Source organism: Hemiscyllium ocellatum, chromosome 2 (assembly GCF_020745735.1).
Source record: "Hemiscyllium ocellatum isolate sHemOce1 chromosome 2, sHemOce1.pat.X.cur, whole genome shotgun sequence".
Taxonomy (NCBI): domain Eukaryota; kingdom Metazoa; phylum Chordata; class Chondrichthyes; order Orectolobiformes; family Hemiscylliidae; genus Hemiscyllium; species Hemiscyllium ocellatum.
In genome coordinates this window covers 67,310,616-67,333,532 of record NC_083402.1, presented here as the reverse complement: position 1 = coordinate 67,333,532, position 22,917 = coordinate 67,310,616, and the positions used below count along the sequence as shown (strand labels likewise).

General features: G+C 42.8%; 1 protein-coding gene across 3 annotated transcripts in view; it reads right to left on the bottom strand.

Annotated features, from left to right (window-relative positions):
- The window catches only part of ythdc2 (YTH domain containing 2), a 164,989-nt gene that overhangs the window by 136,833 nt on the left and 5,239 nt on the right, over positions 1 to 22,917 (bottom strand). For all 3 annotated transcript variants that reach the window (XM_060837491.1, XM_060837499.1, XM_060837505.1), the window contains exons 3-7: positions 21,275 to 21,365; positions 17,467 to 17,663; positions 16,026 to 16,228; positions 14,555 to 14,721; positions 14,371 to 14,473 (exon numbers count right to left, since the gene is read on the bottom strand). In XM_060837491.1, coding sequence (XP_060693474.1) covers positions 14,371 to 14,473; positions 14,555 to 14,721; positions 16,026 to 16,228; positions 17,467 to 17,663; positions 21,275 to 21,365 — 761 coding nt within the window. The remainder of the gene's footprint in view (positions 1 to 14,370; positions 14,474 to 14,554; positions 14,722 to 16,025; positions 16,229 to 17,466; positions 17,664 to 21,274; positions 21,366 to 22,917) is intronic.

The window sequence follows — 22,917 nt, the reverse complement described above, 5'->3', positions numbered from 1 at the left end:
ACCCCGCTTTACGTAGCTGGATAAATACAAAATCCCGCTCTCAGAGGATTTATACACAAAGCTGGTGGTGGTCGCAGGGGGTACTGCCCTTCACGAAGCTGGACATGAGCCAATTGTATTTGCAACTGTGGTTAGATGTATACTACAATAAATACCCAGAGGGTTTGTCTCAATATACTGCCACTTAGAGTATCATTAACCTGTGCAATTTTTCAGCAGACGATGAGGAACATTTTACAAAGTCTACCCCAGCTCGCCATTTCTCTAAATGATGTACTAATAGGAAAGACCAATAAAGGAGCATTTAGAGAACTTGGTCATAATCCTTAGATCTTTTCCCCAATTGATCGTATGCCTTAGAAGGGAAAAAGATGTCCCAGACAGCCCAAGGGATGTTGGCCTACAAACTCAACAAGGCTGAGTTATACTGTTGGAAGATAAAGTGAGGGCAATCAAAGGTTACTCAGCTCCCATGTTTGTACTAGAGGTCTTTCCTTGGGCTAGTGAATTATTATGGAAAGTTCAAACATAACGTGGCTTCCACCCTGGCATCCTTGCATCGATCCCTAAAAAAGGATCGGTCTTGGAAGTTGTAACGTAGCCAAGCCACAGCTTTCAGGGAAGTGAAGAAACAGCTATCATCCTCTAAGGTGCTGGCACACTATGATCCCAAGTGGGATCTGATACTGAAATGCAATGCTTTCCAGTATAACATCAGGGTAGCACTGGCTCACAGATGGCCAAAGGAGAAGACTGCCCAGTAGCATATGCATCGAGGACTTTGGCTAATGCAGAGCATAAATACACCCAGATACAGAAAGAAGGTTTGGCATATTTTGGAGTCAGGACATTCCACCAAACCTTTACAGACAGAATTTTGTAAACAAACCCATACTAGATCTACTTCAAGAGGACAAGGCAGTGCCATCCACAGCTTCACGCTGAATTCAGTGTGTACAATTACCAAATTGGACCACCCTCTGGGAGTAAAAAATGAGGTCTGCAGATGCTGGAGATCACAGCTGCAAATGTGTTGCTGGTCAAAGCACAGCAGGTTAGGCAGCATCTCAGGAATAGAGAATTCGACGTTTCGAGCATAAGCCCTTCATCAGGAATAAGAGAGAGAGCCAAGCAGGCTGAGATAAAAGGTAGGGAGGAGGGACTAGGGGGCGGGGCGATGGTGGTGGGATAGGTGGAAGGAGGTCAAGGTGAGGGTGATAGGCCGGAGTGGGGTGGGGGCGGAGAGGTCAGGAAGAGGATTGCAGGTTAGGAGGGCGGTGCTGAGTTGAGGGAACCGACTGAGACAAGGTGGGGGGAGGGGAAATGAGGAAGCTGGAGAAATCTGAATTCATACCTTGTGGTTGGAGGGTTCCCAGGCGGAAGATGAGGCGCTCCTCCTCCAGCCGTCGTGTAGTTGTGTTCTGCCGGTGGAGGAGTCCAAGGACCTGCATGTCCTCGGTGGAGTGGGAGGGGGAGTTAAAGTGTTGAGCCACGGGGTGATTGGGTTGGTTGGTTCGGGCGGCCCAGAGGTGTTCTCTGAAGCGTTCTGCAAGTAAGCGGCCTGTCTCACCAATATAGAGGAGGCCACATCGGGTGCAGCGGATGCAATAGATGATGTGTGTGGAGGTACAGGTGAACTTGTGGCGGATATGGAAGGATCCCTTGGGGCCTTGGAGGGAAGTGAGTGTGGAGGTGTGGGCGCAAGTTTTACATTTCCTGCGGTTGCAGGGGAAGGTGCCGGGGGTGGAGGTTGGGTTGGTGGGGGGTGTGGATCTGACAAGGGAGTCACGAAGGGAGTGGTCCTTGCGGAACGCTGATAGGGGAGGGGAGGGAAATATATCCTTGGTGGTGGGGTCCGTTTGGAGGTGGCGGAAATGGCGGCGGATAATACGTTGTATGCGCAGGTTGGTGGGGTGGTAGGTGAGAACCAGTGGGGTTCTGTCTTGGTGGCGGTTGGAGGAGCGGGGCTCAAGGGCGGAGGAGCGGGAAGTGGAGGAGATGCGGTGGAGGGCATCGTCGATCACGTCTGGGGGGAATCTGCGGTCCTTGAAGAAGGAGGCCATCTGGGCTGTGCGGTGTTGGAATTGGTCCTCCTGGGAGCAGATGCGGCGGAGACGAAGGAATTGGGAATATGGGATGGCATTTTTACAGGGGGCAGGGTGGGAGGAGGTGTAGTCCAGGTAGCTGTGGGAGTCAGTCGGTTTATAATAGATGTCTGTGTTGAGTCGGTTGCCCGAGATAGAAATGGAAAGGTCTAGGAAGGGGAGGGAGGAGTCTGAGACAGTCCAGGTGAATTTCAGGTCGGGATGGAAGGTGTTAGTAAAGTTGATGAACTGTTCAATCTCCTCGTGGGAGCACGAGGCAGCGCCGATACAGTCATCGATGTAGCGGAGGAAAAGGTGGGGGGTGGTGCCAGTGTAGTTGCGGAAGATGGACTGTTCCACATATCCTACGAAGAGGCAGGCATAGCTGGGGCCCATGCGGGTGCCCATGGCAACTCCTTTAGTTTGGAGGAAGTGGGAGGATTGAAAAGAGAAGTTATTCAGGGTGAGGACCAGTTCAGTCAGTCGAAGGAGGGTGTCAGTGGAAGGGTACTGGTTGGTGCGGCGGGAAAGGAAGAAGCGGAGGGCTTTGAGTCCTTCGTGATGGGGGATGGAGGTGTACAGGGACTGGATGTCCATAGTGAAAATAAGGCGTTGGGGACCGGGGAAGCGAAAATCCTGCAGATGCATTGAGCCACCTCCCGCTGACAGATACACAGCTGGTGGTATCATGACTGGAAAAGTCTATAATGGTTTTAAATTTTCTAGATACACTTCCGGTCACAGCTGATAATATCAGACTGTGGACACAAAGATTTGGTCTTGGCAAAACTGAAACAGCAGATGGTGATACGGGAAACCAAAGACCCAAAGAACTAGATCATAGCATGTTATTATGGGGAACAAGAGTGATTTTCCCAATTAAAGGTCCGCCACCAGCTACTGGTGGAACTCCACCAGGGATTCCAAAATGAAGATCGGGGCAAGAAGTTATGTCTGGTGGCCAGGATTCACTGCAGAAATAACCATGTCAGTGGGCAGTGGCCCGACTGACAAAGATTACTGCCAGCACCTCCCCACATTTGTTAAAACAGACGGGTAAGCCCTGGACTCAGTTACACATCGACTATACAAATCTTTTCAAGGATTCAATGTTCTTAGTCATTGTGGATGCCCATTCAAAGTGGCTGGACAGAGAATTCATTCATTAAACACAGGGGGACTTATGTGATTATCTTCTGAAATATGCAGATACCAGAGTGCGTTGGCCAGCAGGGAGGTGGAGTATTTCCAAAAGTGAAATGGCATTTGACATATGAACACAGCTCCACTCCGTCCATCATCTAATGGTCTGGCGGAAGCTGTCCAAACTTTGAAGGTAGGCTTAAAGAAACAGCCTACAACTTCATTAGATAGCAAACTGCCCTGGTTTCTATTTCATTTCAGGACCACCACTCATGCAACTATAAGGATAGCATCTGCACAGTTGGGGAGAAGACCCTCCCACCAGGTTAAATCAGATCCTCATGGACCTTTGTGGGTAGAGGACAGCATCAGGAATTCCAAAGCCAGACAAAAGACTCTGCTAAGTGAAAATGACAGTTCACTACAGGGGGTGAATTTTAGTGTAAGAACCATGGGAATGGCCTGCATGGTAAGAGAGATGGTCTACATGAGGTTAGGTCCAGTGACGTATGAAGTTGGGGTAAGTGCAACAGTCCTGAACGAGCACATGGACCACAAAGCTACAAACAGGGCAGGATCAAAATGAGCCCCACTCCTCAGAACAGTTGGAAAGGCTGGCGGAACACGTAGGTTCTCCCTCTGTCAAGCGCTGAAGAGACAGTGGAATCATATGGACACAGCAGATGTTGCTGCCTTACCACCTGATGAACAGAATGAATTTCTTCCAAGATAGTCCAGGCACGAGAGGTGAACTACTGCGCATTACACACTGCACGTATCCAAGGCAGAGTTGGAGGAATTGAACCAGATGCTATAATGTCCCAGGATGAGTTACAAGATAAAGAACTGGCCCATGTCCTCAGACTTAGAACAAGGATGCAGTGATTGTAACAAGGTCAGCCAGGTGGACTTCAGAGTATGAATTCCTTGATTGCAGCTGTTAACCTGGTCCCATCAAGGAGCACTGGTTGACAGACAAGAACATGAGTCTCTCACTGGCCACCTGAGTTTTTTCCTATCTTCCTGGTGGTGGAAATTGAATAAAGATTTGTGCACTTTGTGTCTCTCACTGTGCCTCATATCTGCACACACACACACACACACCATGGGTGCTGGGGAAAAAATAAGCACTACTGCATTTAGCAGGAGTGTGGGGGTTAAATAAGTAAAAAAAAGAAAAAAAAAGAACATGAGTCTCAACACCCTGGAGTTGTTCAGGGAGAGGTGGGTGCCGCAGGGAGTGGAGTGCATTATTTCCCCCTCCAACTCTATTTTGATTTAGTCCCTGCCCTCCCCTTCACTGTTTGATCACACAGCATTGCCCTTTGATGTGAAGGGCACTGCTGGTCACAGGCCACTCGGGTGTTTCCTTTCCTCCTGGTGGTGGAAACCGAATAAAGATTCATGCACCTGTGTCTATCACTGTGTCTCACACCTGCACACACACACCATCGGTGCTGGGGAAAAAAATAAGCACCACCGCAGTTAGGCGATATTGCAGGGGTAAAGAAAAAAAGAAAAAAAAAGAAATAGGAGTGATCACACAGAAGAAAAAAAATATATAACCGGGGGAAGCATTGCCCTTTGACATGAAGGGCACTGCTTGTCACTGGCCACTTGGGTGTTTTCGTATATATAAAAAAAAAGAACGAGTCTCTCACTGGCCACCCAGGTGTTTTCCTATCTTCCTGGTGGTGAAAATTGAATAAAGATTCGTGCACTTTGTGTCTTTCACTGTGTCTCACACCTGCACACACACACCAAGGGTGCTGGGGAAAAAATAAGCACTACTGCACTTAGGCGGTAGTGTGGGGGTTAAATAAGTAAGAAGGAAAAAAGAACATGAGTCTCAACACTCTGGAGTTGTTCAGGGAGAGGTGGGTGCCGCAGGGAGTGGAGTGCATTATTTCCCCCTCCAACTCTATTTTGATTTAGTTCCTGCCCTCCCCTTCACTGTTTGATCAAACAGCATTGCCCTTTCATTTGAAGAGCACTGCTTGTCACTGGTCACCCAGGTGTTTTCCTATCTTCCTGGTGGTGGAAATTGAATAAAGATTCATGCACTTTGTGTCTCATACCTGCACACACACACCATGGGTGCTGGGGAAAAATAAGCAAAAACGAAAAAAAGAAAAAAATAAATAGAAGTGTTTTGATGTGAAGGGCACTGCTTGTCACTGGCCACTCGGGTGTAGAAAGAAAAAAAAATAAACAGGAGTGTCAGAGGTTCTGTTCACTCTGAGAAAAAAAAAGAAAAAAAAGAACATGAGTCTTAACACCCTGGAGTTGTTCAGGGAGAGGTGGGCGCCGCAGGGAGTGTAGTGCATTATTTCCCCCTCCAACTCTATTTTGATTTAATCCCTGCCCTCCCCTTCACTGTTTGATCACAGCATTGTGAAGGGCACTACTTGTCACTGGCCACCCAGGTGTTTTCCTATCTTCCTGGTGGTGGAAATTGAATAATAATTCATGCACCTTGTGTCTCTCACTGTGTCTCACACCTGCGCACACACAACATGGGTGCTGGGGGGGAAAAATAAGCACTACCACAGTTAGGTGGTAGTGTGGGGAAATAAAAAAAACAGGAGTGTCCAGCGTTCTGTTCACTCAGCTGGCTCTGAGGGAGCTGGACCAGCATATGTGAAGGACTCTCCTCTTGATTGTTTCAAGAGAAGGGGGACTGATTCTGGGACTGGCTAAAAAAGGAAAAAAAAGAACATGAGTCTCTTCCCCCTCCAACTCTATTTTGATTTAATCCCTGCCCTCTCCTTCACTGTTTGATCACACAGCATTGCCCTTTGATGTGAAGGGCACTGCTTGTCACTGGCCACTCGGGTGTTTCCTTTCTTCTTGGTGGTGGAAATTTGAATAAAGATTTGTGCACTTTGTCTCTTTCACTGTGTCTCACACCTGCTCACAGACAACATGGGTGCTGGGGAAAAATAAGCACTACTGCAGTTAGGTGGTAGTGTGGGGGTAAAAAGGGGAGAAAAAGAAACAAAAATAAAACAAAATAACAAAAAAGGAACAGGAGTCTCCTCTCCACTTGTGTCAGGGAACTGCTGGCTGAACCACAGTCAGTGTGTAACCGCTGCAGTTGATTTCTGCTTCTCTTTTTTTGGAGTGGAAACCAGATTCCTGAACTGGCTGAATTATTTAGCCAGTTTGTTAACTGGTATTTCTTTAATGAGGACTGATTTCTCAATCCCTGATGCACATAATGTGTTTCAGGTGTGACTTGGTTCTCATGAGGGAATTGTTGTTTCATGGGCTGGTTACAGCCTGTGTTAATCTTTCCTCACTTTTGAGAAAAGGACAATGTTAATTCTTTGGCAGAGCTTAGCCCTTGGACTCTAGTTTTCTTTGCTTTTTGTATGTGTCTTCACTTTTGCTTTTGTGTTTGGACTGAGCCCTTGTGGAAGACGTACATTTTACCAGAGGAACCGTTCCTGTGGGGAGGCCTAGCTCTGGGACTGGGCCTCTGAAGATTGAACACTATGTGCATGCTGGGAGGTTAGCACTTGCTGTATCCTGGAGTTTTGGAGAAGACCTTACCTTCAGGAGAGGACCAAAACCCTTGTGAGTTAACTGCGTCTTTAAAATGTACTGTGTTCCTGTGAGTGGCCCTGGCTCTCCAATGGAGGTGCCAGGACTCCATGGAGACTGAACACCTGTGTGCTGTGGGGTGTGCATTTGCTACCTTTGGGAGTAGACCCCACTTCTAACAACACATGTCATAAACTGGAGTAGACTCTATATTTTTTATTTGGACTGTGTGCGCGCCAGAAAGGACTGTTTGTTCACAATTAACTCTACCATATTTCTTGTCGGTTTATCACCTGCACTGTCTTGTGTGTCCCTGGGTCTGGCAGGCCTTACTGTGAGCTGGGAGGCTCATGGGTTGTCCTGAAAGCGGTCACCCTGAGAGCCGGAGGGTGGGTAGGCCATCCTGTGAACCTGAAGGTTGGTAGGCTGTCCCGAATGCCGGAGGGTGGGTAGGCCACCCTGATGCCAGTCGCCTGAGAACCAGATGGTGGCCATTCTGAGCGTTGTTGTCCCGAGGAGTGATTGGGACGGGCTGTCCTAGAGGTGGTCGGAAGGTGTGTCAGAACAGCTGAGAGCCAGAAGGTGCGTAGGGGCAGGCTGAGACCCGGAAGGCTTGTGGGCTGCCCTGCATGCCGTCGATCTTGAAGGAAGGAGACGGGCTGTCCTAGAGGTGGCTGGAAGGTGTGTCAGGGCAGTCCATGGGCCAGATGGCACATCGGGGTGGGCGAGAACCCAACGGTATGTTGGGGCAGACAGAGAGCCGGAAGACAGGTAGGCCGTCTTCAGTGCTCTCACCCCAGGCAGGTACTGGGGCTAGCTGTCCTAGAGGTGGTCGAAAGGTGCAGAGGGCGGTTAGTGAAGCCAGAAGGTGGGTAGGCTGTCCTGACCACTGTCACCCCAGGCGGGTACTGGGGCACGTTGTCAAAAGGCGTGTCAGGGCGGACCGAGAGCTAGAAGGGGCATGGGGTGGTCCGAGAGCTGGAAGGTGCGTAGGGGGGGCTGCCTTAGAGTGGCTGGCAGGTGGGAGGGACAGGGGCTTGCTGGGTCTGTATTGTATGCACTCATTTATGTAACTGGATTGTCTTTTTATGTAAAAATGTCATAGTTGCTATCTTGTAGTGTTTGAAACTGGAATTTGAGGTTTGTCCTCACTTCCCTGTAAACTGGTTGGATGGTAGGGTGTGGAGCCTGCCTTTGCTGCTCCTTTCCTTGTAAAATTTGCTGTTTATTTGTATACAGCTGTAAATGTTAACTGTTTTTAGAAAACTGTTTTGTAACTTTTTTTTTTCCTTTTATTTTATTAAAATGAGTCTCCTCTCAATTTGTGTCAGGGAACTGACTCTTTGCTGGCTGGACTTCTGTCAGTGTGCTACTAAAAAAAATTGAAAAAAACAGAACACGAGTCTCTTCCCCTTTTCTGTGGTTACGTCCGAGCCCGGGTGTCTCTGGAGAAGGAGCAGGGTATTCGCCAATACCCTTCAGCTGTTCAGGGAGAGGCAAGTGCCACTGGGAGTGGAGTATATTATTTCCCCATCCAATTCTATTTTGATTTAATCCCCGCCCTCCCCTTTACTGTTTTGATCACACAGCAATGTCCTCTGAGAAGGGCACTGCTGGTCACTGGCCAATTGAGTGTTTCCTTTCTTCCTGGTGGTGGAAATTGAATAAAGATTTGTACACCTGGTGTCTTTCACAGTATCTCATAGCTGCACACATAAAGAAGAAAAAAATAAACAGGAGTGTCGGAGGTTCTGTTTACTCAGAGCTGGCTCTGAGGGAGCTGGATCAGTGAGAGTGAAGGACTCTGCTCTTTTTAAAAAAAAAGTTTTAAAAAATTACAGGAGACTCCACCTGCACACACACGACATGGGTGCTGGGGAAAAATAAGCACTACTGCTGTGTGGCGGTAATGTGGGGGAAAAGATAAAGGAAAAAAGAACAGAGTCTCAGACAAGCTGGATTAGTGTCAAGGACTTTCCATGTGTAAATAAAGGATGACTTGGTTACAAGATACTGGCCTCTGTGGAATTATTTCAGTCTCCTCCACAGCATTACTTCTCATCTTCCCCTTACCTCCCCCAAAAAAGCATAATTCCTCAGCGAACCATAACACTGCTCATGTGTAACTTACCCAAAAGGGGTATGAAAACAGTTTCTGTGACTTTCCCCTCTATGATCATTCTTTGGCACCCTTTTAGCATGATTAGTTTGACTCTAGGTCTACTATGCAAACTTAAACCATTAAAACACACCACCAGATTTTCTCGCAAGGAATTCCTTATTCAAGTAAATTAACTGCATTGCTAAACAAAAAAAAAAGAGCAAGGAACTTTAGATGCTGGAAATCAGAAATAAAACCAGGAAGTGCAGAGAAACTCAGCGGGTCTGGCAGCATCTGTGAACAGAAAGTAGAGTTAATATTCAAGTCCAGTCACCCTTCTTCTGAAGGACACAGCTACACCCAAAACGTTGACTCTGCTTTCTCTTCATAAATGCTGCCAGACCTGGAGAGTAACTTCAGCAATTTCTGTTTTTTGTAACCAAAGTGCTAAATATTTATTGTAATTCTATTGTCACTTAGTTCAAAACAGAGAAAGACAAGGAATCAGAAAATCAAACAAGTGATGAAAATGCATATTCAGTCTACCAATATTTGAAAATAAAAATGACAGTTATATACTTTTGTCATAAACCTTTGTTCCAATTAGCAAGTGAAAGATAATAAAACCGTTTCACAGGACTCTGTAAAAATGAAGGAATGGGAATAAGAATAGGAAGGAGATATGCATTGGTAGTGGAATCACTAACATGGTCCCATAAACCCTACAAAGATTCCAACCCTTTTACTCAGCTTCACCACTTCACCATGGTTTACGCTCTGATAAACACATTTCAAAAAGCAGTAAACTTTAGGCCAGTTAGCCTAACATCTGTCAAAGAAATGATGAGAATCTATTGTCAATGAGGTTATAGCACAGTACCTTGAAAATAATAACAGGATCAAACAGAGCAGACATGTGAGAAAGGAAAATAGTGATGAACTAATTTAGTGTCTTTGACACAGCAACAGACAAGGTGGATAAAGGATGGGGAGGCATTGACCCAGTATTATCGCTACACTATTAATCCAGAAGGTCAGCTAATGTCCTGGTCTCAGGTTCAAATCCTGCCATGGTAGAAGGAATTTGAATTCAAGAAAACAAAATCTGGAATTAAGAACCTACTGATGACCATGAAACCACTGTGAGAAAAACCTCTCTGGTTCATTAAATATCATTTGGGAAGGAAATCTGCCATCCTTACTAGGCCTGGCCTACATGTGACTCTAGACTTACAGCAATGAGGCGGTCTCTCAAATGGCCTAGCAAGTCATTCAATTGTACCAGTTGCTGCAAAGAAATGAAACTGGATCCATCACCTGGCATGCCCTAGGTACCAAAAAGACAATGGCAGAAACAGCCCTGCAAGAGAACCTCTGCTCATTACCCTGTACCATCCTCCCTCAGCTGATGAATCGGTACTCCTCTATGTTGAGCAACACTTAGAGGCAGCACTGATCGTTGAAAGGGCAGAAAATGTACTCTGGGTTAGAGAATTTCAATCACCAACAGTCACTCAATAGCAGTATTACCAATAGAGCTGGTTGGATCTGAAAGGTTATAGTTGCTAAACTGGATCTTCAGCAGATGGTGAGGGAACCAACATCCTTACCAATCTGCTAGCTGTAGATGCATCTGTCCATGTTTGTACTGGTAAGAGTGACCACCACACAGTCCTTGTGGAGACAAAGTCCTGCCTTTATGAGGGCATTTATGAGGTGCTGTGGGCCATCAACAGCAGAATTGTACTCAAGCACAATGTGTACCCTCATGGTCAGCATATACCCCACTCAACCACAACCAACAAGCCAGGGGATCAAGTCTCACTCAATGGAGAGTGCAGGAGGGCATGCCAGAAGCAGCACAAGGCATACCTGAAAATAAGGTGCCAACCCAATGAAGCTACCAAACAGGATTACTTGCATACTAAACAGCATAAGCAGAGAGTGAAAGAGCAAAGTGATCCTGCAACCAACCTTGGATCAGATCCAAGCTCTGCAGTCCTGTCACATCCAGTTGTGAATGGTGGTAGACAAGTGAACAACTCACTGGGGGAGGCTGCTCCACAAATATCTCCATCCTCAATGATCATATCAGTGCAAAAAAGAGAAGGTCGAAGCTCTCACAGCAATCTTCAGCCAGAAATGCCAAGTGGATGATTCAATGATCCCAAGCATTACAGATAACAGTCTTCAGCCAATTCAATTCACTCCACAGGAGATCAAGAAATGGTTGGACACGCTGGATATTGCAAAGACAAAGGCCATGGCAACATTTCAGCAATAGTACTAAGGACTTGTGCTCCAGACCTAGCCATGTTCTTCCAGTAGTTAGAACACTGGCACCTATTTGATAATGTGAAAAATTGCCCAGGTATGTTCTGTACATAAAAAGCAGAACAAATCCAATTCAGCCAATTATCACCCCATCAGTTTATTCTCAACCATCAGTAAAGTGAAGTGATGGAAGGTATCATCAGTGATGTCAGCAATAACCTGCTCAATGGTGCCCAGTTTGGGTTCCATCAAGGCCTTTCAGCTCTTCGGCCTGTCATCCTTACAGACTTGGTTCAAACATGGAAGAAAAAAGCTGAATTCTAGAGGTGAAGTGAGTGACAGCCCTTGACATCAAGGTTGTATTTGACCAAGTCTGGCATCAAAAAGCCCTCGCTAAACTGGAAACAACTGGTATCAGGGAGCAAACATTCTGTAGTTGGAGTCATACCTGACACATAGGAAGATAGATGTGGTTGTTGGAGATCTTAGCTCCAAGACATCTTTGCAGAAGTTCCTCAGTTTTTGTGTCCAATTGCCCAATCATCTTCAGCTGCTCAATGACCTTCCCTCCCCCACCATAAGATCAGAGGTGGGATGTTCACCAATGATTGCACAATGTTTAGCAGCATTCATGACTCCTCAGATACTGAAGCAGTCCTTGCTCAAATGCAAGAGTTGGACAAGTGGCAAGTAACATACGTGCCACACAAATGCCAGGCTATGACCATCAGCAACAAGAGACAATCTAACCAACGCCCCATGACATTCAATGGCGTTACCATCACTGAATTCTCCCCTACCAACATCCAGGAGCTTATCATTGAGCAGAAACTCAACTAGACTCATCGCATTAACACAGTGGTCACACACGAGCAGATAAAAGGCTCGGTATCCTGCAGCAAGTAACTCACTCCTGACTCCCCAGAGCCTGTCCATGATATACAAGGCACAAATTGGGAGTGTGATGGAATACTCCCGACTTGCCTGGATGAGTACAGCTCTAATAACACTCCAGAAGCGTGACTTTATCCAGGATAAAGCAATCTGCTTGACTGGCATGAAATCCACAAGCAACCACGCCCCCTAGTGATGCTCAGTAGCAGCAGTATGTCCTATCTGTAAAACGCACTGCAGAAGTTCACCAAAGATTCTTACACAGCACCTTTCAAACCCACAACTATTTCCATCTAGAAGGACAAGGGCAGCAGATATATGGGAACACGATCACGTTCAAGTGCCCCTCCAAGACTTGGAAATATACCACAGTTCCTTAACTGTTGCTGTGTCAAATCTTAGGATTCCCTCCCCAGTGGCATTATGCATCAACATGCAGCAGTTCAAGGCAGCAGCTCACCACCACCTTCTCACGAGCAACTAGGGACAGGCAATAAATGCTGGTCCACATCCCATAAAGGAACCTGTAGGTGTAGTGTAATTGGATTTCTAAAAGACATCTGATAAAGTGCCACATTACACGTGAATACATAGAAATTAGTTCTTAGCTTAAGAGATGACATATTAACTAACCAATCCCTTGGTGCTAACGAAAAGAGATAAATCAGGGATAAAAGAATATTTTTAAGATTGACAAGCTGGAACTATTGGGAGAAATTACACAGGAATCAGTGCCGCAACTCAACTATTTACAATCAATGATTTGTGTGCTGGGACTGAATGCATGGTAACAAAAATTTGTCTATAACCCCAATTAGATAAGAAATTAAGTTATCAGGAAGAAGTATTGTCAGCAAAGGGACATACATAGGGTTATGTGAGTGGACAAAAACCTGGAACATGGGAGCATAACATTAGAAAAAGTGAACTTTGTCCTAACCGGGTCTGACCTACATGTGATTCCAGACCCACAACATTGAGATTGTCCCTTAACTGCTCTATGAAATGCCCAGCAAAGCCACTCAATTCAAAGAAGTGGCAGCAAAAAATGAAAAATGCTTCAGCAAAAAAAACGCAAACAACCAGTACATTATTTAAATTGAAAGATTTTGCAGAACAGAAGTAAAGCAGGATCAGGATGACCTGGTACACAAGTGAAAAATAGTTAGTTTTGAAGTCAGCAAGTGATTAGGAAGGAAAATTAATTTTACTGTTTATTGCAAGGGAAATAGAATTTAGCAGTATAACCCGACCTAAGATTTTTATGAGTCCTTTTCTGGAGTACTGTGTACAATTCTGGTCTCCTTATTTGACAAAGAGTATAACTGTTAGAAGCAATTGACAAACCGTTCAATCAATGCATTGCTAGAATGAAGGACTTAACTTCAGAGGAAAAGTTGAACAAGTTGTATCTTTAGCAATTGGAATTTAGACAAACTAGAGGTGATCTTATTGAATAATACAAGATCCATGGGTGACTTGACCATGTAGATTATTCGAGGAAGTTTCCCCTTGTAGGGGAGACTAGAACTTGGGGCACAGTTTAAGAATAAAAGGTGTCATTTTGAAGTCTGAGACAAGGAGGAAGATTTAGTTCAGAGGGATGTTAATCTATGGAATTCTCATCTCCAAAAAAAGCGGAATTTAGGTTATTGAATTTATTAAGACAGAGTCAGATAGATTGATAGTCAAGAATTAGGAAGTTGAGATCCCAACCAGATTAGCCATGATCTTCCTAAATGGCAAATGCTCAAATGGCCCAAAGGCCAGCTTGCAAGTTCTAAATCAGTCTTTTTTCCTTCATCTAAGATTTTTGTTTAAGCATGAGGGAAAAGTTGATAACCACAGGTCTGCCATATTTCCATGCCTCCACTCCACCAATAAAATGCTTTACCCTTTCTTCATCAAGAGAATCAGTCCTTCAAAAGGATGTCCTCTATTTCAGAAGAGGAGTCCACAACCAAAATTAATACTAAAATCGCTTTTTTTTGTGGTGTAGAATTTTTGCTTCCATTTGTTATGTTCCGTTCAGTTAGGAAAAAAATATGGATTAGCATCTCTGCCTACAAGAGGTGATGAGAATGCAACTTCTGAACTTAAGCAAGACCATCAGCACTACTTCTGATGTCTCAACAAGCCAATTTTGGAAAGGGAAGTCTGCTACAAGTGCTACTTATGAAGTCATCCCTTGCCAGTGGTGCAGAATACTCTGTCAATGCCTCACTTGCAAGCCTGAAATGTGTTTTGGAGCTTCTGAAACCAGATTACAATCACAAATTCCTCCACAAACTGCTAAAACAAATACAGTAATCTTTCTGAAAAACTTACAACTATCACATGTGTAACAGCTGCTAAGGTGCCATCTCCTGCCATTAGTGTTCGAAGTAGTACTCCATTTGTACAAAAGGTTAACAGTGTCTTTGGGGAAACCCTAAAACAAATAAAACAAGTTTGATTTAGAAGACTGAAATGCCAGAAGCACTTTTATGTTTAGCAGCTTCTTTCATTATACCTGCTCTCCAGTCGAATCTGATAACCAATAGTCTGCCCAATCTTCTCACCCCGCTCTGCAGCAACCCTTTCTGCTACAGCAATAGCTGCAAGTCGCCTAGGCTGGGTACAGAATATACGACAAGGTATTCCATACTTGTAACAGTCATCAAGAAGGAACTGGGGAATCTGAAAAATAATGCAATGAAGAGTGAACACAGTCTCCTAATTAAGCAAAGACCAAATAAGTTAATAGCACTACTGTAAAGTAGTTGGACATTTTAAAAATATCATGTCCTTGACTTTATATTCTGTGATCATGAGTTTCACTGTTGTATGTTTTCCAAGAAGCTAAAAGTTTCAAACTAACATTAAAACAAACATGTTTAGATTAGATTAGATTCCCTACAGTGTGGAAACAGCCCCTTCAGCCCAACCAGTCCACACCGAACCTCCGAGAGTAACCCACCTCTGACTAATGTATCTAACAATATGGGCAATTTAACATGGCCTATTCACCTGACCTGCACATCTTTGGACTGTGGGAGGAAACCGGAACACCCGGAGGAAACCCACGCAGACACGAGGAGAATGTGCAAACTCCACACAGACAGTCGCCCAAGGCTGGAATTGAACCTGGGACCCTGGCACTGTGAGGCTGCAGTGCTAACCACTGTGCCATCGTGCCGCCCAAAATACCAACTGCTAAACCTTTTGTTTTAAACAATAAAATCAACCGATACTGATCTAATTGGAAATAAAAACTAGCTATGAACAGGAGTAAACACATTACCAGCAAAGTCAAATATACATGTTTTTCTTAAATCAAGAACTGGATATTACACACCCTGAAACAAAAACACCGGACCTGAAACATTAACTTCAATTTCTCTTCACAGATGCGATCACATCTGGGCTTTTTCCAGCAATTTCTGTTTTTGTTCCTGAGTTACAACATCCACAGTTCTCTCAGGTTTTATTACTTACCCTGCTGGATATGTTTTCAGCAGGACAGCATATAAAATAAGGAGGTTCCTCAGCCCATGCTGTTCACATCTACCACAAAACTCAGCCCATAACAGAGACTGGCTGGATACTTAAAGCAGCAGCCAACACACCATATGTAAATGAATAATTAAGGGTTAACTGACCTGATTAAAAGCTCAACTGACCCCAATAATATCCTGCCCAATAGCATTATAGTTAGTGAGAATAGGCAGGCATAGCAGGCAATCTTTTATTTTAAAATATAAGATTTAAAAGTGCAAGAAAGTGAGGGCTACTCTCTTCAGATGGTGCTATATGAGCATAAGCTGCACCAGCTCAGAAGATGCCTACCTAACTTTTTCACAGCATGGATTTCAAAGCCTACCCTTGAAACTCCTTCCCAAAATGACACAACCTTCCTTGGCCCATGTTCTTTATTTACCGTGATCAAGGGATAGATTTAACCTTCATGCTGGAACAAGTAGCTACAAATTAAAGGGACACACCTGCGTGGTTTTTCCAGATCCTGTTTCTCCAACTATTAAAATCACTCTGTTCTCTTTTATGATTTTCACTATTTCATCCCGCTTTTCAAAAACTGGAAGCGACTGCCGAAAGGCATCCAATTCAGAATCTCCACGTTTTGGTGGTACTTGAGGAATACCATTATTGAGTCTACCACTGGTCTTATTCATCTCTCTGTTGTTTTCTAGGAGGGCAAAAACATGGAACCAACTGAAGCACATTTCAAAATCAACATGATAACTAAAAAAAACAGCACAATCAATATAATTACAATGTATCTCACACAAACTGACAGACTTGCGCAAAATAAAATTAGTGTTTAGGTTAAGTCAAAAAACAAAACAAATGCTAGAAATACTCAGCAGGTCTGGCAGAATCTGTGCAGACAGAAACAAGAGTTAACTACCAGCTTTTCTCTCCACACATCCTGCCAGAACTGCTGGGTATTTCCAGTTTTTATTTCAAATTTCCAGAATATATGGGATTATGCTGTTGCTTATATTTTTAATTTCTGGACCATTAACAGAGATTGATGCTGATTGCACATAATGACACATTCTACACATGCTTGTCCTCAGCTTTTGGTGAGCTAATGCCCAATGACTAGTATTTGTCGGCAAGCAAATACAACAGGAATTGAACTGTTACCATTATGAAAAGTTATCGTTAATGTTAAAATTTTATTTAAAAATTTTGAAATCTATAAATGCCATAAATTTAATTCCAACTGACAAAATAAATTTTGACGGTCTTCCAAAACCCATACAACACTTTAAAAATACTTTTCCTAAATAGTGTGCTATGTTTCAAAAGCTAAGGACAGCTTTGAGTGGATTATCAGTAAATTTCTAAAACAAACAAAATATCAAATGTACATTGTTAAAAACAGAAATATGTCTTAACTTACAGCTTTAGATCATGCTTTTCCAATCAAGAAGAAAATTTAAACAGCACGAACCCATGATTTTAAATAATGGTAATTAGAAATTTAAGTAACATTGATGCATTTTTAAATCCACTAACTTCAGAATGCCAGCCCTGAGACAACCCAATGTCCACCTGCTAGTGTAGGACTCTGAAAAGTTGACCAACATAATTTGAATATTTTCAAGAATTTTGAAAATGCCTATCAAATACGTATATTGCCTCCCTCCAAACTAAATAGTAATACAGAATCAAAAACAGAAGTTACTGGAAAGACTCAGCAGGTCTCACAGCATCTGTGAAGAGAAATCAGAGTTACTATTTTGGATCCAGTGACCGTTCCTCAGAACTGACAAAGGGTCACTGGACCCGAAACGTTAACTCGGATTTCTCTTCACAGATGCTGCCTGACCTGCTAAACCTTTCCAGCAACTTCTATTTTTGTTTCTGATTTACTGCATCCACAGTTCTTTCATTTTTTAAAATTGTAACACATACCTGCTTCAACAGTTAATGCATTCCCACGTTCAGTTTTGGGCAAAAGATCTGTGCGCTCTTTATTAGTAACAGGAAACCTCTGAATTAAATTGCGAATGGCATGCTTCATACTGTGAGTTAGAGTACAGGTCATGACAGCCTGAGCCATCTCAGAGCCATCTTTTTTCTTTACCGTAAGAAATCTGTGTGCTCCTTTTCTGAAAATAAAAGATATTGTTGTAATATTGCCAAATTGTCCTGCACTTCAAATCACTTAAACAATATTTTGTTTTTACTTAATTTCAGGCAGTGTCTATTCCACTATTTGAGTAGATAATTTGATAAAAATATTCATTACAACGACACCAATAAGTATGTTGATTTCAGGGGTTCGTGATCACTTATTTAATAGAAGTAGGCGACAATACACAACCACCTGATGAAGGAGCAGCGCTCCAAAAGCTGGTGCTTCCAAATAAACCTAGTGGACTATAACCTGGTGTTGTGAATTTTAACTTTATATACCCCAGTCCAACACCAGCACCTCCAAACCAAGTAATCTTCTGATAATTTATGGAGTTTAAGAAACAGTAGTTTAGATATGATACACGAGTTAATTAGATAAAGAAGGTATACAGCCAGAACAACTGTGGATGGTTCATTGATACTGGAGGAGATATGGGCTGTCAGTGTGGATGTTTCATTGAAGTGGAGGGGCAGCTATCTGATCTAGGCTAGCAAGATGCACCCGTTTTGGGATTATCAAGCACTAGGAGCAAAATTAAGGATCAGGTCCTCAAGGGTTATAATCCCCGGATTTACTACCCAAGCCAGGTGCAAATTGGCTTAGGGATAAGAAAATTAGAGAAGTAAACACATGGCTAAAGGAGTGGTGTAGGAAAGAGGGGTTCCATTTCATCAGGCATTGGCATCAGTTTTGGAACAGGAGAGATCTGTACTGATGGGACAGTCTCCACCTGAACCGATCTGGAACCAGTGTTCTGGTGAAAAGGATAAATAGGCACAGGCCCTCAGAATATTCCATGATCATTGTTCCTCTGCAGACCTGCTCTAAGGCTTATTTAGCATTCTAAGAAGAAATGCTTATTTTTGAAAACAACATACTGATAATAGGTTGTGTTTGGCAACAGATAAATTATTGATGCTAGCTGTATAGACATTGTAACTTGTCTTTTGTAATTTTTCCCTTTGTTTACAAATGGTAAAATGAATTAGGTTAATTATCATTGGAATAGTTTTAAATAAAATCTCATGCTACAAAGTAATAGGAAAATTCAGTTTGCATGGGACACCAATATTCAACAGCATTTTCATAGCAAGTGACTCTAAAACTTAGTACATTGATTGGAGAGGTACGTGGTTGGGAAAAGCAAAGAAAAAAATGCTCACTTAGAAAAAGAATTAAACACAAATAGAGATTTTAAACATAACAAATGTAAAGAGTTTATATAAACAATGGTGTTTACTAAAATATTGCCAAACCACAGTCACAATAACAAACTTCTGCCATCATTACCATTGAGAATTTGGCCCAGTAAAACTTGGTACAGCAGTTAACCAGTAAAAGAATGAGGAGTGTTAAGACTGGGGCAAAGCCATGGAAAGGTTTATAAACAAAAACAAAACACCAGACAACTATTGACAGATATAGAGCTGGAACTCAATGGCAACAAAAGAAAATAGGATGAGCTGGACTTGATACTGGATGTGATGAGCAATGAAGCTTGAGGGATGCTGGTGTAACATCAGAGTTTGATATGAATGCTTGTGGTCGTAGTTGTTAGGCAGCAATAGCAGATAGGGATGGAAGCAGGTGATATAACAGGAAATTGAACCGCATTAGGTCGAATGTGTGGTTTGAAGCCAAAAATGCTATAACGTTGCACACCATCAGGTCTGGTCTGAGAACAAAGTGGGGTACAGAGCAATAATGAGGATTTTCATGCAATTACTTAAATTCTAGTCATCAAGATAGCAAACTCTGGTCCATTCACAAGTTGATGTTAGATAAGGAGCTGGAAAGTACGCTGTCTTGGATCTCAAAATGATGACAGTGAAGTCAAGTTGCAATATCACCTGTGTAAACATGGATGCTGATTCCATGCTTAAAGATAATTCTGATAAAAGCTAATCTAAACAATAGCAGAAGAGAGTGTTGCATTTTTCTAAATGTTCATCAAGTGTCAATTTTGGGAGCTCCAAGGAAGCTTTCCCTTTGAGAACCCTAGTAAGCTTTCTCTCTCAATTCTCAGCTACTCACCTCATTAATTATTCACTTCAACTCTGCAATGTTGCTGTCATGCTCAGCAGCAATGGAGACAGTCACCAGGAGCCTTATAAAGTTCACATCACAGCCACATTTAAACCTCAGCCATACACCATTTCAAATGCTGCCAGCCTGGTCTGAAGTACTCACTAGCTAATTGTGATGTCCACAGTTTAGAGGAACACACAGCAATGCTGCAAGTAATGAGGTGACCTTCTGCACTCCACAAGGAGTGAATGCCACAATCTTCTCACATTAGCTCACACTCACTTGATCTATCATGTTGCACCAGTCTTGGCTCATGGTTTAGCACTCTCAATGTTGCACATGGCCTCTTCTTTCCTCTCACCTATCCCATCACTCCAAACTCATAACCCTTCCTTCCACCTCTGCTTTCAACTCAGTCACGACATGGCATCACATCTGGCTTTCTTCACCAAGGATTGACCAGCCCCTGACTGGACTAAGCTGTCTGCGTCAGAGATTCAGACACAGTCATTTAGTTGATGTGCACAGTGTGCTTGCCACATAATGTGCTACCAAAATTTCTAGCTGTGTCATTAACACAGCACAGTACTGTACACCAAACTTGACAAATCATTACTAACAAACATGACAAGCTAGCTGGCTTTCTACATGTACTAAAAGGCAAGCCAAAGATCCTGTGAGGACTAAGAAAGCAAAGAAGCCCCAAGATGCATCCTGCTCCATGCATGAAATTGGTGCTTATCTCTACGTGTTATGCAGCCTAGCAGGAATGTAAGGTGTCAGTGAGCTCCAAAGTGTGGTAGTGAAGCACTGAACTGCATTAAAAAAGTTAGTCTGAGATGTGCCATTGTGATGTAGTGAGGCTGATGCATTGCGAATGCCAACCTCCATACGGAGGGTGCAAGCATTCACGAGATGTTGCAGAATGCTGACCAACATGAGAGCCTGGTGAAAAGTCAGCAAATTGCAGCTGCCAGGTTAGCAATGATTTTAAAGTCAGGAATTGATGTCCTCTACAGTACCTGGAAAAATAGGAACCTGGGTATACTGAGTTGAGATTAGGTAATGAGATGCTAACACATATGAACAGGCCCTTATTCTTCAACACCCATTTGATTCTCATCCAGCTATTTAAAATGCAAGTAAAAAAGCTAGCTTTCTTTTGTCCCCTTGAAATTGAAAATCTTGTTGATTTTTTGATTTTCATGTAGTAAATGAGTTGCTTGTTTAAGTTCATCTTGGGGACTTTAATCAGCCTGATGAAGTGATTAATTTGCAACAATTTTCCATGTTGAACATACAGCACAGTATCTTAACAGTAATTAATCTATTGCTATATCTGTTGTAACGTATACTGAAAAAAATAACATTGTTAAATACAGAACTCTGAATGCAAATATATTAAAAGAGATGTAATATGAATATGTAACATCTCATTGATGCAGTGTTGTAACCCAAGCAAAGTACATTCATTCCGTACCACGTCTTCTGTAAAACTAAAGCTTTGGCATGGCACATCCCTACGCAAACACATCTTAACTCTATGTAACTCACCCTTTGCTTTTAGAAATCAGGCCAAGGGACTGGGCAAGACGATGAATAAATGCCCTTTCTGTACTAGTCAAAGAAGATGGAAATTCCATTTCTAGAAGAAATAAATTAGTTGAGGATAAAGCAAACGACTTATGAAATATTTTATCTAGCTTTCACAGTTTGAAAATCTTTTGGAGCATCAATCATAGCAAGTCAGATTATTGCATAGTGTTAAAACTTCAAATTTCAATTTTTCTGGGGCTATTTTCCCTGGAGCATTGGAAGCTGAGGGGTAACCTTATAGAGGTTTATAAAATCATAACGGGCATGGGTAGAGTAAATAGCCAAGGTATTTTCCCAGGGTGGGGGAAATCCAAAATTTGGAGGGCATAGGTTTAAGGTGAGAGGGGAAAAGATTTTTAAAAAAAGGGAGGTGCGTGTATGGAATGAGCTACCAGAGGAAATGGTGGAGGCTAGTACAATTGCAACTTTTAAAATACGAATAGGAAGGCTATGGGCCAAATGCTGGCAAATAGGACTAGATTTATATAGGATATCCGGCCAGCATGGACAAGTTGGAACAAAAGGTCTGTTTCTGTGCTGTATATCTCCATGACTCTGTAATGGTGAAACATTCCTTCCTCAATCATTTCTATTAATACATTCTGCCTTTTTACAAGGCCACAGTCCATCCTTAAATGTAAAGTTTATTATACAAGAATAATAGACTCCATACATACAGCATCTATTGGCAACAAAAGATTTCCAAGTTAGTAAACATATCAAGAGTCAGAAGGTGAACTGTTGTTGGAATTTTGAGCCACGAGACAGACTATTAAATAGGATTACTACCCAAGTATCATTTTCCCCATCAATGTACACCACAAAATTCCTTCACCTCTCTAATTTTTTCTTTCACGTTTCATTCTCTAGTCAAGAACATTAGCAGTCAACCTGTTCCTTAACAATACCATCCTGTAAAAAATCCCATCTCATTACTTCCAACTGTGAACGCAGATGATTTCAAATGATGTTCTTTTTTCACATTTGAATAGGAGATTAGAATCACGAATCAGGCACTACACCACTCAAAATTTGCTTTATCATTCGGTAAGATTGTGCCTGATCTAGATGTGAACTCAATGCTATCTAATTCCGCAAACCTTAGAGTCCCTTGCGAAGTAGGAATCTACCTACCTCCTTAAAAATAATCAATGACTGTCTCCACCACTCTGGGAGAAGAGAGTTCAAAAGAAAAGCAATCCTCAAAAAAGTTCTCATGTCAGTTTTAAATGGAAGACCGCTTATTTTTAAAATGCATCCTCTATTTCTAGTCTCTCCCACAAAGTGAAACATCCCTTGTGTCCACCATATCAAGTCCTCTCAAAGTTTTGTATGTTTCAAAAAGATAATTTCCAATTCTTTTAAACTAGATATGTGGCCATCAGTCACACCTTTCTCTACAAGATAACTCATACCTGGAGACGTTTAGAGACCTACAGCATTCTGGTGGTTGATCTGGAAAAGTTTTTTGTCCAGAGATTTTTCCTTCACAGCAGCTGCTCAGCTGTGGATTTTCTGGCTGCTATATGATCTTAAAGCTGTACCAACAATTGCTTTAAAAAATATATACTTTTTAAACTCTTCTTTTCTCTTTATATATC